The sequence below is a fragment of the Tinamus guttatus genome, unplaced genomic scaffold (genome assembly GCF_059628265.1).
Source record: "Tinamus guttatus ecotype Peru unplaced genomic scaffold, ASM5962826v1 Tinamus_guttatus_pri_ptg001602l, whole genome shotgun sequence".
NCBI classification, from domain to species: Eukaryota; Metazoa; Chordata; class Aves; order Tinamiformes; family Tinamidae; genus Tinamus; species Tinamus guttatus.
In genome coordinates, this window is record NW_028290136.1 from 4,755,608 (window position 1) to 4,772,827 (window position 17,220).

Sequence of the window (17,220 nt, forward strand, 5' to 3'; positions counted from 1 at the left end):
GCCAGAATTAAAAATTAAGATCAGCGTTATGCATAGTTTGTGCAAACTTTGTATGTAAAGCATAGATTTAACATACAGGCAGTGCTGCAGGAAGATGGGATTGGTCTTCAGGGGACTGTCAGACTGCTTTTATCCTTCAGCAATGCTGTCTGTTCTCTGAATTAACTGCTGAAACTCTAAAAATAAGCGTAATTAGTGGTGATGGCCAAGCATTTTTCTTTAAGAGCACTTCTAGATATAAGCACCGAAACATCTATCTCAAAGGACTAAAAGCTTGTGGGCATTCTTTCTTTTTGGCTGTTTTTAATGGAGTGAAACTCCAGACTCAACTGACACTGCTGGGAGTGGTTATTTCTTCAGATGGCCAGTCACGACTGTGTCAATGTCAGAGCTCAGTGTTAAGGCTAGGAGGAAAGGAGTAAGGAACCAAAGTGCTGTTTTCAGCTCTGGGTAGTCGTCATTCTTGAGAGGCTTTGGGGGTTTTGGTTCAAGAGTGGTTTGAACAATTTAAGCAAGCTTAGCAGGATAACTTTCTGTCTGTAAGAAAAGGAGACAGAGTCTATCCTCTAAAGCCTTTGTTGCAATTGTATGCTATGTTTCCCTGAACTTTTAGTTAAAAAGGTATTTAGCTGCCTACCTTTCTGTGAAATAACATACAGTAGCTGCTATTATTCCCCCCTCAAGCGCCCCATTTCTGAGTGTAGGTAGAGAATCAGTAAAGCTAATAAGCTTGAGCTGGAACAAAACTTGTTGTTATTACTTATTAAGAAGAGTTAATAGACTAATGCTTTGATTGTATTTTTAGTGGATGCTTTCATGGAGTGAGTGGTTCTCCAAAAAATTAGTAATGATTCCAGAGGAATATACATTATTTAAACTTGGGAAAACTAACTTTACAAATGATGTTTCTGTTAAAATCATGAAACACCATCTCCTTTTAATTTTTAAATCACTTATATACTGATTAATTTATTTCAAGAACTTCTAATTTGAGCAAAATCCATCAGTAAGTCTGTGATTTAAAAGGCAAAAGTTGAAATCGCTTGTTTGGTAACATCATTCCTATTATTTACAAACTGAATACTTTAAAACTCAGCATAAGAAACAGTTGCTGGATCAGAAATATGGCATGGAACATCCTCTCTAATGAAGCAATCTTACTGCTTACATCACTAAAGAATTGAAGGGTTTAAATGTTCTCTGTGTATATGAAAAAAAATTTATGATAGTGAAATCCATCCAACGCTTTTGTTTGCATAAGATGTTACCATCTGATTTTTAGAATAAAGCAAGTGTTGTAATTTATTTTGAAAAGACACATTAGGAAGAAAATGATAGCTTTAACAATAGAAGTACTAATAATGTTAAAGCATTTGTTTGTAGAGTTAAGTAAACTGTTATTTGGAAGCAAATAGTAGAGTAATGGTAAAAGAATGTTATTCTTTCACTCTCCCCTTATCTGGGAGCAGTACAAAAATGCTGAAGAGAAGCGCTGAGAGGCAAAAGTATGCCTTGCAATGATTCTGAACCTTTTTAAATAAAGGCTTAAGGTAAATTGCACATAACGGTTGGAACTGAGAAATCTTTTCATGTATTTTACTAAAGGCAGCTATGTTTGTGCTTAAACTAACTTTTTTCTTTTGCCAGAAATGTAACCTTTCTAACTTTTAAATCTTCGTTTTTATAGACTCACCGTCCGAGGAGGTTGGACCAAGCAGAAAAGTGCTCAGGAGCAGGACATGTATAATTAACTACAAGAAACACATAAAGCTGTCAAATGTGACAGAGAAAAAAAATCCACGCAGATGTGCTACTTTGGCAGCTAATAAGATTAAGATAATGAGTGATACAAAGGAAGAATTATCAAGCTCAGAAAGTGTTTGCATAGGAAAAAAGAACCGAAGGCAGCTTCATGGCAATGGCTCGGCATCATCCCGAAAAAAACTGATCAGCACCTCTGAGATAGATGTTAGTTTAAAGTCTGAAAGTGAGAAAGAGCAGTTTGCTGGCAGGAAAAGACTTTCTTGCTCTAATTCTGCATTTAAGAGAAAGTACATTAGTGAATCTGAAAATGAAAAAACAGATTCTGAGGCAGAGACAAAAGTGACTCAAAAGCAGAGTGATGATGACGAGCAGCCACACAGAGCAGACCATACTGCATCTTTTAATGACATATATGACTTTACAGAAGAGAATTCCAGAAACCACAGCATGGAAAATGGGCGAAATTGGAAAGCTTCTAGTCAGTTAACTTCAGCCCACAACCATTGTATAGCCAGTAACTCTGAAGATGAAGCAAATTCCGCGTTAGCCAAACATGAAACTAAAAATGCCAGAGGGGTATCAAATAAAAAGTCTAGAACTACTTTCAAAAGAGCAAAATTATTGAATGATATAAAAGAAACAGCTGAATCTGAAGCAGTGGGAGGAAAAGATGAGAGAAGCTCAGTATCAGAGAATGTAGAAACATGTGGGGCTGCAGGAAGTTCAAAAGCCGGTTTCAGCTGTTCTTTTGATTCAGACTCTGGCACTGATAACAATAACTCTAGTGATGCCACAGAAACAAAGAAGAGGAAAAGAAAAGCAGAAGTTCTTAGGAAAGAAATCTCAAACTCCAGTTTGTCTTCCAAAAGACCCCAACGAAGGAAACGTTGTAAACTTAATCAAGAAAATGACTCTGAAGATCTGGATTACACCAAGTACAGAAGAGCTAATCGGCGTTCTAAGATAAGAACTCGGAATGGGGGCAGACGGACTGTGAGATACGACGATTGCGACGACGACGATGATGACAGAGGTTTAGGTGATATAAATTGTGAAACGTAACCTTAAAAAGAAAAGCCAGCACACTTTTTTTTTTATGGTAATAGCACTAGAACTCATGATGGATGCTGGCTCTTCTTTGTCCTACATTTCAGGGAATATATTTATATTTTTCTATGAAAAAGTTATGAATGTGATTAGATCATGACTTTCTCCTTTTCATATTTTGACTTGCACTTGCCTGCCCATGTAGCAGCATTTAGCACAGATGCCAAAATGTGCCTCATTATAGGGGCAATTTTTTGTCTTTACTGGTATTTTATTACATATAACAAGAGTTAAAAATGTTAAAACACTGCACAACAGGTTAATAGCAGTATGTTGAGTATTATTGTTATGGGTGCTGCAATGGAATACTACCTAGGTCAAACAACATTAACACATTCAAGAACAGATTTCAAACATCTCTAATGCTGTATGAAATTGTATACAATAGCAACAGGCTTATAAATAATACTGTACACTATAAAAATCTGGTAGATGCTACTATTGCATCAGAGGAGTAATGAATGGTCACGAGGTTAATAACATTACAGCTTCTATTAGTACAGATATTAAATGTTCTGTACTTCCATTATTGAAAACATACAACTAGAACCAGTTACCAGTGAAAAATATATTTGCCAGTTAAAAAAGCATTATGGTGCTGGTAAAGAGAGGGTTTATGCTGACAGGTAGTACTATCATCATTAATGTGACTTCTATACTGTAAATTTAATAATATGAAATGCAGGGGAACTCTTGGGCCTGAGGGTTTTTGTGTGTTTTCTTTATAAAATAGAAAAACAAACAAAACACTTGTTCTGTTTTTTTTAATGCGTGAAATGGTTGAGGTTCAGAATCCTTACATTCCAGACCTTTCTGCTGTTTCTTCATTGTTCTTCCATATTTAAATTTAAGTGTTTTAATATTAAGACTGCTGCGTTGATTAAATCTTATCCGTTTCTGACTATTGTAGTACCTCATCTGCCAATTTTTGGAATGCTAAAGACTGCTGTTGCTGACAAAAATGATTGCATAGAAGAAAAAGTAATTCTCCTGCTAAAATGTATAAATTCTCGAGTGGCCATGTATCAGATAAGAGGTTTTAACCTAATTTGATTCTCAACTTTGCCTTAGACATGCTTTTCAGTAGAGAACAGGTCGAGGAGCAGCTTTTCACTTCCCCTTGGCAAGTAGAAAACTTGCTGCAGTAGCTGTAGCTGCTTTACTGGCTTGATGACCTGTACTTGGCGGAGCTGTGCTGGCTGGAGCTGTAAGGTTACTGCCTTCCACCCAATTCCTGCGCCTTTCCCACTCTCCACTGTGGTTTTCCTGCCTCTGCTTTGCTGTGTCAGTTTCTCCCATGGTTGTGATTCCTATCTGCATTCAATAGGCAGGAGAGGTGCTTGTATAATTCTCCTAACCCAGTTCATTTTAACTGAAATAGCAAGTTTTTGAGTTAGTTTTAACATTTGGATGGGAAAAGTTTTGAAAAACTGGAAGCAGTACAGCTGCACAACGAAGCTCTCGTGGTATCAGCACAGTTTACGGGCATAGAAGTGAAGTAACAGAAAATGGAGTCCCAACCACTGCCTGCCAGCAGTTTGTGAAAGCCACTTCTCCAACAGGTTTGCTGACATAGTGTACCAAAATGTGCATCAGCCATCACAACATTTTGGTATCCTGAATGCTATCTCAGTATACTCACTCCCTTAGTTAGGGCTTCTGGGTGAAGTCCAGTAAACCTAGTTTATACCATTCCTGCCCCAGGAGCGCCTTTGTTTTTCACTAGAGCTTAGTCTTTAATATAGTGGTAGAATTTTATAAATTTGAAGTATATGTTTGTCTGAATTCTTTAGGCTGGTTTCTAAAATGTGAAAACAGTTGTGTTTAGCAATGAAAGTTTGCTCTTTGGAATGGCTTTTTGCACCCTGCCTTTTAGGAGCATCTTTGTTAAAAGAGAATAATAAGCAAACTAGTATTTTTATATTATCCGTAAGTGGAATGCATTGTTTCGCAGCTGTTTATGATCAGTCGGACATGAAGTATAATGTCCAATAGAGATGTAAAAGTAATTACTAGCTTGTGAGCTTCAGAATATTTATTAATGGAAAATTTAAATGGCTAAAATTGGGCTGGCAGGTTTTTGCTTCCAACTCAGGATTAGATTTAAAACATACTTTTCTTTGTCTTCCTTTTTCAGGTGCTGTGTTTTCTGTTGTTACATGTTCATGATGCTCCTAGAAAGTTTGGTGTAGGTTGGCCACCATATTTGCATATCTGAGAGGGAATTACTGGCTTATGGACCATAATGCTGCACTTTTTCTTTACAGCTAAGCAAATGCTATTTCAAATGCTATTTTGTATTTTATTTTATTCATATGGACAGGCTCCTGAGAGCTGGCAGATGAATACTTGAAAAGTAAATATTTTTTTTCTCTTAACTTTCCAACCCTGAAAGAGTGTGTCTTTTCTTCTAAAGAAGTGCACTTACTGTCATCACAGCTTGGCCTTTTTAGGTCTTGCAGAAAGCAATTCTTTGAGCTTGTTAGTAGTTAGAGTTCAGCACTCTTTGTTAGCCATAGCTGTACTCGGAGGGAAGCAAAGTGATGTAGAAAGCACTTAAAAAAAAAAATTAAAGTTGATATAATGAGTTGTTTTTGAAGCATGAATCTGGGGTAAAGAATAGGCTCACACGTAGCATGAACAGAGGAGAGCGCTGGATGTGTAGACCAAAAGCATAGATTGAACTCCTGAGCAGTCTACAGCCCTCCATGGCACTGTATGCGTAGGAGCAAAGTAACGCTCGAGGGACAGCCATAACCTCCCTGTACTCGTGTTTGCAAGTGCCTGGTGCGTTTGTTCTTGCTCTGCTGGCTCCCCAGGCACGCGCGGTGCCGCCTCAGCCGTTCCGTGAGTGGGACGGCTCCCAACGGCTCCCTAACGGCTGCCCAACGCCCCGGCGGGCGGCGGCCCCGCTGCGTGGTGCGCAGGGCCAGAGCGGCCGCGGGGCGGGGCGGAGCTGCGCGCGTGCGCGGCGGGCGGGCAGCGATGGCGACCTTCTTCGGGGAGGTGGTGGTGGCGCCCTCCCGCGCCGGCGTGGACGATGACGAGGCGGCGGAGGAGACGCTCGAGGACCGGGAGATCCGCAGGGAGCTCGAGAAGAAAAGGTACCGGCCGCGGCGGGGGGACTGTGGGGGGCCGATCCACGCGTCGCCATAGAGGTGCCTCTCTCCCCGCACCCCCCCGCCAGGAGGGAGAGGGACCGCGGGGCGGCCTTCGGCCCGGTGGCCACGATGGCGGTTCAGGGTTCATTTCGGGGTGTGTTTCTCTTGCCAGGGAGGTCGACGTGCTGTGGAGCTGGAGAGCGGGAGCGGCAGCGCAGAGCTCTGCGGACGAGCCCATTTCCTGCTCCAAGTTGGTAGTAGCGGTGGGACATAACGCTGCAGGTGGGTGCCGCGAGCCGCAGGGGGGAAAATAGTGAATAGGCAAGCAGAGTGTTAAATAGCCGTGGTCTGCTATTCTTGCCTAGTGTTGAGAAAGTAGGAGCTGGGAGGAGGTGTAGTCCCAGCGTGTCGGGACACCGCAAGCTCTCTGTGCTGGAGCGTAACTTCAGGTTGCTGTCTGTTAAAAATTGTTCTTAGGTGCACCCAGCTTTGCGTTTAGGGGGTAGAGTTTTAAGCCTGAGGCTGCTGAGAAGATCTGTTGAGAGAAATGGAAGGTTAGTCACCAGTTGGTGTGTACACAGCACGATTATTTTACACCTGCTTGTTGTTGTCAGATTCTGCCTGGTCATGGTAGAAATCCTTAGATTTTCCCTGGGGCAATCCTTCTGTACCAGTTGTGCTTGGGAGGCTCTCCTGGGTTGCATGTTGCTTTGCAACAGCTTGCTTTTGAAAATACAGGTTACTCTGCATCTTCTGATGTTTTCAGAAAGGAGTCTATAGGAGATGTAAAATTATGGTTAGTTAGCTATAGCTGTTCTGTTTATACTTCAGAATTTCATCTGAAATATTGCATATGTGTGAGATAGCCTAGAGGTATCTGAACAGCATTATATCTGCTATTCTTAGATGACTTTATACAAACAATACTAAATATTTGGCTAAAGTTCTTTTCACATTCTAGTATTTTAGAAAAGTTTTTGAATATAAGCAATATATTTAACTTTGAGTACTGGAAGGTCTCCAAGGTTTTATTTTTCTGCTTTTGGAAATCCTTATGTTCTTCTTCTAAGTCTATTTTGCTCTGTAGCAAGTAGTATTTTAGTTTAGTATCCTTGACAAAGTTTTAAATACAGAGATTTCTGACTCTCTAACTCTTCCCCCCTCTCTCTTTTTTTTTTTTTTTTAACCTCTAATGAATAGTAACTCTTTTTTTTGCTTAGTCTTTTTTCACATTTTCATTCTTCAGTTGTTCATAATGTCTTCTTTTGAGGTGGTCATTTACTCATCAGACCTGGAGTCTTAGGACTCCTCCTAGCCTTCTCACACCCACTTACTACCTAGGACTTAAGTTTCTGAATAGCTCTTTCACAGCAGATATAAGGAAGTTTTAAGCCTTCTCAACGTTTGCATCTTACCTACATCTCTATTTTGTCTTTGATATTTTTTTTTCTTGAAATTTAATTACAAATCTATTTTCAATCAGCCTTCTGTTTCACTGAAATTAATTCGATTTTTGTGGTCATTTGACTTGAGATCTCTTGCTACCAAGTCTTGCAAATTGTGGTTCATACTTCTAAAGACACTATAATAGTTTTGTCTTGTTGACCCAATGATTGTTTTTTTGAGAATTCTATTAAATATGATATATTGAGAAGTATAAGAGACATAATGTTTAGAAGTATTTGTTTTTAGTGAATAAAAAATGAATCAAAGTTGGCTGTAGTGATACAGTTCCTAACAGGTTTTTGATGTTATTTATATTCAATAAATACTGACTTTTTTTTTTTTTTTTTTTTTTTTTAAGTCTGAGGGCTGTGGGGTTATTCATGTTCTTGATTTTTGCTGGCCTTGACCAGTAAAAATAAGTATATAATTATTATATCTTCTGAACTTAAGGAAGAGTTTACAAAGAAAGAAACTAATTTGGTTCAGGAACAGGAATTTTATTTCTGTATGAACTAATACTAGTGTTCTTCACAGCTTTCCTGTCATCTTTTATTCTGGATTCTGTATGCTGGGAAGTAGTTGGAGTTGTGAAATTGTGGAACGAATGGTGTCGAACATCCAACACAACGAATGTCCTCCCGACGGATTCTTTCTGTTTGTTTTATCGATTAATATCAGACCCGACTGTAAGTGACTTACGCGCAAACTCATCTGCGTTTAACACTTTAAAAAAAAAAAAAAAAAAAAAAAAGGGCAATTGCAGTGTTTTGGGTTAGTCCCATCAAAAATTTGAAGGGCCAGAATTCTTTCGAATTTGCTTGCTAAAACTGCCTGTAGTTCTAACATATGACATTGGCTACAAAGAACATGACAGGACTGAATACTTCACATCAGCTGTGCAGGAAAAATTACAGAATCCCAGAATGGAAAGGACCTCTAGAGATCATCTAGTCCAGCCGCCCTGCTCCAGCAGGGTCACCTAGAGCACGTGGCACAGGATTGCGTCCAAGTGGGTTTTGAAGATCTCCAGAGGAGACTCTACAACCGATTGTTGTGGAGGAGACTCCACAACCGACTCTACAACAAATTGTTAAATCAGAGTGAAAGAAACCCAAAATATTGAACAAATTGTTGACTGCAGTCACATGATCATGACACATGAGATGAGATATTATCATCGTACTCTTTAAACTACTACTTTAAACGTATTTGTTATTTTTTTTCAGGTTTTATTTTGCCAGTGTAGTTGCTATGTTGCTGAGGATCAACAGTTCCAGTGGCTTGAAAAGGTAAAAATTGATAAAACAACAAATTGAAATCTTAGGGATGCAGATCTTCAACTTAATGCAAGCACTTCCTCCTGTCTGATCTTCTAACCGTAACAAGCAGTGTGAATACTTGTTTTCACGGTGCTTTTTCTTCTCAGGTACTTAACAAATGAAAAAATACGCTGTCTGCAAACTTTGTGAAATTCTTTCTAGATCCTGCTGGTTATATCTGCTGTAGCTCACCAAATTCATGCAGCTATTTGAGCAATTGCCCAGTTTTTATGGAGTGTCTCATTTTTGCTATGCTTTCTACTTTGCAATCTTTTTTTTCTTGTGAGGCTTAATATTTCTGTAGCTTGTTTCAGCTGCATTTTCGTCCTGGGAGAATCCTTCCTTAAAAAATAGTAGTATAACTCAATTTGTACAGCTACTAAAGGATTCCCAAAAAAAACTGTCTTGAAGCTGGTGATAGGTGCTATTTTTCTCTTTCCCAGGATGGAATTCTAAGTGAAGGTGCCCTTAAAGCACCATCTTTCCAGCCTGTTCATATACTCGCTTTGCTACGTGGGCTGCTCTTGCATCTTTCAAGCCATGGACATGGCTGAGTCTTTCATATCCCTCCAAAACTCGTGATACAGATTTTAGCAAGTTCAGTAGGCCAGGTGAATAATCTGGCTGTGTATGTACATACATTTTAGTCACTCAATTTTAGTCAGTCATGCAAACCTCAGTTAAACTGTTCTTTGCCATATGCACCTAAATTAAAATGGATCTTTGTGTTTTTATGCTGTTACTGCAATACATAAACATATGTTGGAACTAATATTTTTATTTCAGGTTTTTGGCTGCATGAGAAAGGAAGGCTTGCAAGTAACCATTCTTTCAACGTGTCCTGTAGCTGAATATAAAACTCAGGAATCCACTTTAACACTTCCATCTCCTTTTCTGAAAGCTTTAAAGACAAAAGAATTCAAAGAACCAGTGTGCTGCCCACTGCTGGAACAGCCTAACATTGTGCGAGACCTGCCTGCTGCTGGTACTGTGCAGTTTCACCTATTTACCATGTTGCTGAGCACTGCTGCTTACAGGAGGAGTTATGTTTTGAAGAGCATCCCATTAGAATTAAAATCTTCAATTACATGAATTAGTTATTAAGTTAACTTACAAAAAATTCCTAGCAGTCTTACATCTTATGTGTTTTCTTCTAGAATACAAACATATTTAAAAAACACAATTCCTTTTACCGCCTAAGTACTAGCAAATTCTGTCATAAAACTCCACAAAGTGTGTCATATATTGGCTTTGAAAAGGCCAGTAAGTGGTATTTCACCTGAGTACCATATTTGAGGCTTATAAAACCCTTTCTGCTTGCTATTAGGGGTGTAGGTTTCACCATGGAATAGTGAAATATATCAGGATGGGCCTGATATAAAAGCTGGATTCTGCTGTATTCGCCTGTAATATAGTAACTCTTCCAAGTCTTTTTATTATGCAGTGCTAGAATAATAGTACTAAGTAAAAAGTTGTCCTTCAGGACCTATAAGGAGAAAAATTTCTGAGAAAAAGAGAGTTTTTAAGCACTTCTAGATTTGGCTTTTTTAAATAAAGTTTTTCTATTTTTCCTTTCCAGTACCATGTAATTTCTGATTAAGATATGTGCTAGAAACAAAGCGCCACTTATTATTCACTGTTTGGTAGCTCAGTTTCTTGCGTACCTGGGGGTATGAGCCATTCTGGTCTTGTAGTAATAAAACTTTGTTTGTTAAATACCATTTTTTTAAAAAAAAAAATCTGGACAGAACAAAATGAGATTTTACTTTAAGAATTGAGATTTTTTTCTCTACTGAATTTAAGACCTTTTCTCTTTTATCTAGTTCTGAGTTATTGCCAAGTGTGGCAGATTCCTGCGGTATTGTATCAGTGCTACACTGATGTCATCAAACTGGACACAGTTACAGTTGAAGCGTTCAAGCCTCTGCTTTCTTCTGAAATCCTGAAGAGTTTAGTTAAGGTACAAGGAAGATGCTGTCTGTCTTTATCTCTCTCTTATCTCGATTTCATTCTGTTGTTTTTGTGCCTCTAAAAAAATGCTATATGTAAGATACAGAAACTTTATTTAGTAGAGGTTCTTAAGTGCAGATAGTGATTTCTGAAACAGTACCTGCTGTAATCTTTTATATCCGTTTATAAGCTGCATTGAAGTAATGAATATATAGCTTTTCTCAAACTCTCAGCTTAAATTTTCAAGCACTTGAAATGATAACAATATTTCAGGGAGTTACTTATTGTGATTATTTAAGCTATAGCTTCTCTCAGATGTGTCTTGTTTTAAAATGCCAAAGTGTGTGCATCTTTTTTTGATATTCTCTGTGCATACATAAGATGATTCTGTGCTAGCTCTGTATCTACCTGTCTTGGGCAAAACCTGAAAGTTTCTTAAGTTTGACCTATAACTTGTTTTTGGATTTGAAAGACTACAAATTTATAAAGTTGACTCTTCCAGCTGTACGCTAAACAAATAGCTTTGTGGTCATCACATTCTAGCAACTGAAATCAATGTTTTTCTTCTTTTAGAAATAGAAAGTGTAGCCATTTCAAAATAGCTTGTTCAGCTGGTTTTCCATTTAAGTTAGAGGCCTGTGTATGCTGGAATGCTTATTTCTGCTGTAACTGTAGGAATTCCAACTTTTACTGGCCTACTAAGGTGAAGAGCTAGTATGCAAGTGTTTAAAAATCCAGATTCTTCCTTTTCTTGGGTTTGATCATGCAAGGGTGGACAAATGCAAATTGAAAAAACAAGGGCATGGTTAAACTGCAAATTCCTTTGGAACTTTTAACAGTATTCTGGATAACTTCATTTGTGAGACCTAAGTTTTGTCATTGTCGCTGTTTTAATCAAACTAGGCTGCACAGTAATAAATATTGGAACGGGAGGAAATTAAGCTTGTTTGCTTGTATTTGTTACCAGCCATGTAGGTAATGCTGATTATCTCTTCTTTTCATTAGGATACCTCTGAAAGCACAAAGATTTTGAAGAAGCTACTGACAACAAATGAAGCTCACAATAATATCTATATATAAAAAGGATGTTTATGACATAGACTCCATTCCTGTGAACTCCAGTTTCTTCTGCAGAGGAGATCTTGGAATTGTAGTTATTTCTTTAAAAGTGGAATAAATCCTAATAGACTTTTACTTCTGCAGTTATTTTTCTTATTCTTGAATTCATCACTACAAATATGTATATATATATGTATATTCTGTATGGTATGGTAGACTTTCATCTGGAGCAATTTTGTGTACAAAAGATACCTTGAATATGAAAATCAACTTTATTTTTTCTCCTTCTGAATTGACAGACTTTTGTAAATGTATACCTTCCATATGTCAAAGAGGCAGTGCAGTTGGGGAGTCTAGTCATATCTAGTGAGGGCAGCTATCTTGAGAGCTAAAAGCTGCCCTACTACTCACTCTTCTTTTAAGCTTTATCTGTTATGGAAAAAGTCAACTCTGCATCTTTTTGCAACCATATATGTATATTGTTCAGAATGAAGTACAGTAAATAATGTCAGCAGGCTTCCTCATGCAAACCCAAGAATTTAAGGCTGATTTTACGAATGTGTAGCATAGCCAGAAATGCGGTGTTTTTCGAAGATCTTTTGAGTGGACAGGCTTGACTTGGATTCACTGAGGAAGCTGCCCCGGCTGTTGTAGAAGATGCTTCTTGCACAGCCTGCGGGAAGGGACGTGGCCCCCTTTGAGCTGCGTCGCTCCCCACATGCAGCAGCTGCTCAAAGCGTCGCGACTTGCTGGCACTTAGAGCCGATGCACAAGAACTGGGTGGTGAAGTGGGAGCTGGGGCTGTGGGGGTGCTGCCGTGACACTGCCTTCAGCTCTCCCAAGACCCATCTCACTGCAACGGGGCGGCGGGCTCGCATGCTCCCAGCGCTTCTGGGGGAGAGCACAGCATTCCAGGTGTAGAATCAACTTTGAAGCTTGTGAAGGTTTTCCTCCTGTTTTAATTTCACAGGTAAAAATGTCTTCAGATTGTTGCAAGCAGACTGAATTAATCAGTCCTCGTTACAAGTTGCTGCAATGCTTTTAATTGCTGGCAGTAGTGGGAATAGCGTGTTGTCTTTGATGCTCAAGAGCACATTTTCAGAGAAAAGCATTCAGATTTTAGTGTTAACAAATTATTCTCTCAAAATTAGTTGATTTCAGCAGTACTTAAAATATTTATTGGGGTTGTCATGCAGATACATGCATGACACATACTTTCACATACTAGTGTAAGTCAATAATAATATGATACTAAACATATTTTGTTGCTACCAAAGATAGTGTCACTGCATGGGGTTTTTTTAACTGTGAGTAGCCAAATCTTTAGCTTCAAAGCTAAATGGCTTCAACAGCTTCAAAGTTTTCTACTTAGTTTTAGCTTTGACTTACAGTGGATGCCCAGTGAAAATTTTGGAATGGTCCATTCCTGGAATGGAGCTGCCCTGCCTTCTGCTTTGAGAGGGGTAACCATGACCAGTGTCTGCTGAAGTAGTCGCTGGCTTCAGCAGGTCTGTTGCAACTTAGGTTTTTGTGTCTTTTAACTGCATATTGGATGGCAGCTTCAGCTGTAGTAAATTTTAATTGATGTGGATTCAAAGTTGCTTATTGGTTAGGTGTTGACTTTAAACTTTGTTAAAATAACTGAAGTTTGGAGCTAAGCACGTAGCTGTTGCTTGAGGTGATGCTGCGTTTTGGAAAAATTTGATGGAGTGTAAAGTGCGATGAGCAGTTCGTTTGTTTTTCTGTTTCCACATAATGTTTTAATTAAAACCTGTTTGTACACGTGATCTGATATGAGAATGCTGTTGCTGATACATTGGCTGCACCATTTTCTAATATTCCAAGGTATGCTAAATATATCTCCCTTCCTGTATGAAAGTCTCCTTATCTTACTACTTACTGCAACGTAACTCTTGTAAAGACTCCAGCTTCCTTACACTGGTAGCAAATACCTTAAACCCCAACGCTGCAGTCCGTGCTGTGTTGCTAAAGCCTCAGAGGAAAAACTTGTCGTGATGTGTAATATTACAATTTCTATGCCCAAAAAATTGTTTTAAAAATGGGAAATCAAGTAGGCAACGTCAAGGAAAATATTGGAAATCTGCTTGTGCAAATCTACTTCAGTCCCTACCCAAGGCTTTAAGATATTTGTATTTCTATCTGCAGTGTTAATTGCTTTTTCCCCGTGTAAAACTGCCCTGCCAAAGAGCAGTGCTGGGTTAACTGAAAAATTAAATGAACTAAGACTGAAATGAGGCAATGAAAGATTCGTGCGATTCTTTTTTCAGTGCCCTCAGCTCTGCAGTTCTTCAAACATTTTAAACTAAAAACCTTACCAACTGTTGCACGCAACAGCAACCAGTATGGATAGGAAACTGGCTGGAGGAGTGAGATGAGAGTTTTGAGGTAAGCCTTCCTACTTTCTGGGAAACACTGAGTTCCTGTATTGATAAATATCATAGGGAAAAAAAAATGAGCAGAAATACGTTATATATTGTATGAAATTCAAGTATGTGGAAGCATTTGCCAAAAAGTATGTGCATTCTTTCCCTATGTTTTACCCGAATTACGGAGTGTTTCCACGTGCTGTGTTTATTAAGTATCAGATGGACTGCTGCTGCCAGGTCTGGTTTGGATGTGGATCCCTTCAAGGAGCCCTTCAAGGCTATTTCACAGTCTACTGAAACCACAGCTGATTTTTTCTTTGTCTTTTTTTTTTCCTGCCATCAGGTTTGTATACTTTAAAAGTGGATCCAGTGCCTCATAGGAAGCAAACAGAGGAGCGCACGTAGTGGTCATGATCACTGATAGCAGCGGTTGGATTGCTGAGCAGCAAACGAGTAGCCTTCCAAAGGACAAAAAAATTGGGGGGTAGAAGGGTTGTATTTGGCATTTTGCATTAGAATAGAAAAAGCCAGCATGGAAAAGGGGAGAACACAGTAGGAGAGGCTTAGCACCGATCATCCTATAAAATGGGGGTTTGCCTACATAGGAGAACTGCTGTGAAATAAAAGTAGAGGTTAAGGTGCAGTACCTCTTCCCTGCTGGTTCTGAGCAGCATTCTCGCTGCATAAAAATTGCTTTTGTGCAGTTCAATTCAATCCTTTTATACTTTTATACTTTTTTTTTTTTAATCAAAGTGTTTTTAGGACAGAATAATCACAGAAAACAAGTGCAAAATACCCAAGCTATTTGCAAGCTTACATGCTGGAGAACACTTCAGCAGACCCTGCTGATCCTGTCAGAAATCATAATTTCTTTTGTTTTTTGATAGGAAAGCACTGGTGTGAAACATTTCAACCTCCAATCTGAATTCTGAGTGCCCCATGTGACAGGTTTGAGGGCCTTGCAGTGCCCCATAGGAGACGCTCTGCAGTGCAGACGCCCCAGGAAAGCACCTTCAGCGGCTCCGCTTTGCTATGAGCTGTCCGAGCCTCTACGTGAGGAACATCTACTTGAAAAAGTATGTCAACTCAGTAATTTTTAACGAAAAATAATTCTTTTTTGTTTTTTTTTTTTTTAATATGTAGCCTTATGTACAGCAAAGCAAATGTTTTGTATCTTTATGAACATTAAAGAGACCTTGTTGGTAAAAATCAAGTGTGAGAGGCTGTAGAGTCTCCTTCTCTGGAGATCTTCAAACCCACCTGGATGCCACCCTGTGCCACGTGCTCTGGGTGTCTCTGCTGGAGCAGGGGGGTTGGACTAGATGATCTCTAGAGGTCCCTTCCAACCTCAATCAGTCTGTGATTCTGTGAATTGCTACAATTAGCAGCTAACATCCTACCATGGAAAATAAAAAAAATTGTAGATTATGCAAGTTTGTCTAGTACAATTTTAGTTGAAGGTTTTCGGGTTTTATTTGAAGTTTAAAATTGTGAGTACTCTGGCAAGAGGTTCTGCTGCAGCCTTGGCTGAACCAAGAAAGTCATCTACTCCCTCAAACATATCAGTTCAGGTTTTGTTTTTACTGAGAGAGAAATAGCACTTCTTATTTAAAATAAATACTAGCTCTATTTGTCAGGGATGAACTAAGATAATAATGGCAATTTGTCTAATATCACAGAACAAAAGATCCTCAGAAGGTTAACTTAAAATGAGAATTGTGAGATTAAAAGTGAGAAATATACGCACAACCTTCTTTCATGTTCGTTTACTAAGAAGCAGCCCACTCAAAACAGGAATAAATACTGAGTCATACTCTGTGTGACTACACAGGATTGTTTAATATAACATGTCACAGCTTTTGCGTTGTCTTACGAACAAAGAAACAGGATCAAAAGCAGTTGTTGGTTACGTATGGCTTCGGTTTTCACTGGGTGTTAACACTGGCAGCCTCCATTTTGGGTTAGACAATTAAGCTAAGACTGGTTGCTGAAGGCCTTGACTCGATCAGTATGGAGTGAAGCAAAGCCCATAGGAATGGGCACTTGCCTGAACAGGCAGCAGCGTTTCGGGGCGTTTGGCGTCCCCTCCACGCAGGGGCTGCTGCTGGGTGTTTCTGCAGGGCCGCCGTGCGGGCCCGTGACGTTTGGGAAGCGGCCCTTGAGCGTCTGAGCTCCCCTCGGGCCTTCCACGGCCCACATGTGGCTTCCAGACCCTGCAATCCAACGCGTGTTATGAGAATGCCCAGGCACTGAATTCAAACCATATTTTATAATTTGGCCACCTGTACAATATCCTAATAATCTTAAAATAGAGAACTCGAGATCCTCTGTATTATTATTTTTAGCAGATGTTAAATCTTTGGTGTATTCTACACATTTACACTCTGGGACAACTGATATTAAACATCACCCTTACAAAAATAACCCAAAACATATTTATTTCAAAGAATTAGCCTGACTCGTAGCAGGAAATGGATGCAGGAAACCTTGTCCATTGTTGTGGTTTGTTTTAAAGGTGTGCTCAAAATGAGATGAAAAGGGTGTCAGCCCTTACGACAGTTGGACAAAATTATTTGAGTGTTTAAAATACAAAAAGCTGTTCTTTTATATATATATATATATTTTTTTTTTTCTAAGCAACTTTCCCAGATGTTACTTTCTAGCCCAGCTTTTTAAAAAGATACAATAAAAAAAAATTGTACGCACACACACACACACACACACTTCAGCTCTCAGGCTTTAAAGATGTAATTATGGGGCACTAATTCAAAGGTGTCGAACCTATTCTCTGTTGGTTGAAAAATTACCTTTTTGGCCTGAACCTGAGAACCAGAAATGATAAACTTGCAGCAAGAAGCAAACGTTGCAGTCTTACGTGATTTCATTAGGTGTCTCTTTACCAGCAAATTTAAGTGCTGCTTTTAAAGCCAAAGACACTGCTGACAAGCAAATGCATAGCTAGAATCTCCATTGATTTAGCTAGAACCAAGTGTACGAGATTTGAATCGGCTTCAAAAACATGACACCTTTAAAATCTGCTGACATCTTACATTCTGCTTATTTGCCTCCTGAGACTTTGAGTTTTTT

General features: G+C 39.0%; 2 protein-coding genes across 3 annotated transcripts in view; both read left to right on the plus strand.

The window, feature by feature from the left end:
* The window catches only part of BRWD1 (bromodomain and WD repeat domain containing 1), a 51,492-nt gene extending 47,874 nt beyond the window's left edge, over positions 1-3,618 (plus strand). For both annotated transcript variants that reach the window (XM_088539354.1, XM_088539355.1), the window contains exon 41: positions 1,688-3,618. In XM_088539354.1, coding sequence (XP_088395480.1) covers positions 1,688-2,826 — 1,139 coding nt within the window. In that variant the 3' untranslated portion in view covers positions 2,827-3,618. The remainder of the gene's footprint in view (positions 1-1,687) is intronic.
* A 2,228-nt stretch (positions 3,619-5,846) lies between these two features.
* Positions 5,847-11,881, plus strand: PSMG1 (proteasome assembly chaperone 1). Its single transcript, XM_088539350.1, has 7 exons — positions 5,847-5,975; positions 6,145-6,254; positions 7,953-8,104; positions 8,645-8,707; positions 9,524-9,722; positions 10,561-10,697; positions 11,693-11,881. The coding sequence occupies exons 1-7, from the start codon at positions 5,857-5,859 to the stop codon at positions 11,765-11,767; spliced, it is 855 nt and encodes a 284-aa protein (XP_088395476.1). The 5' UTR covers positions 5,847-5,856; the 3' UTR covers positions 11,768-11,881.
* The last annotated feature ends 5,339 nt before the right edge of the window (positions 11,882-17,220 follow it).

Coding starts and splice junctions, on each gene's coding strand:
- PSMG1 (XM_088539350.1), top strand. CDS start 5,857: ATGGCGACCTTCTTCGGGGAGGTGGTGGTGGCGCCCTCCCGCGCCGGC. Junction 6,255..7,952: donor GGTGGGACATAACGCTGCAG/GTGGGTGCCGCG, acceptor TGTTCTTCACAG/CTTTCCTGTCATCTTTTATT. Junction 8,708..9,523: donor AGTTCCAGTGGCTTGAAAAG/GTAAAAATTGAT, acceptor TTTTTATTTCAG/GTTTTTGGCTGCATGAGAAA.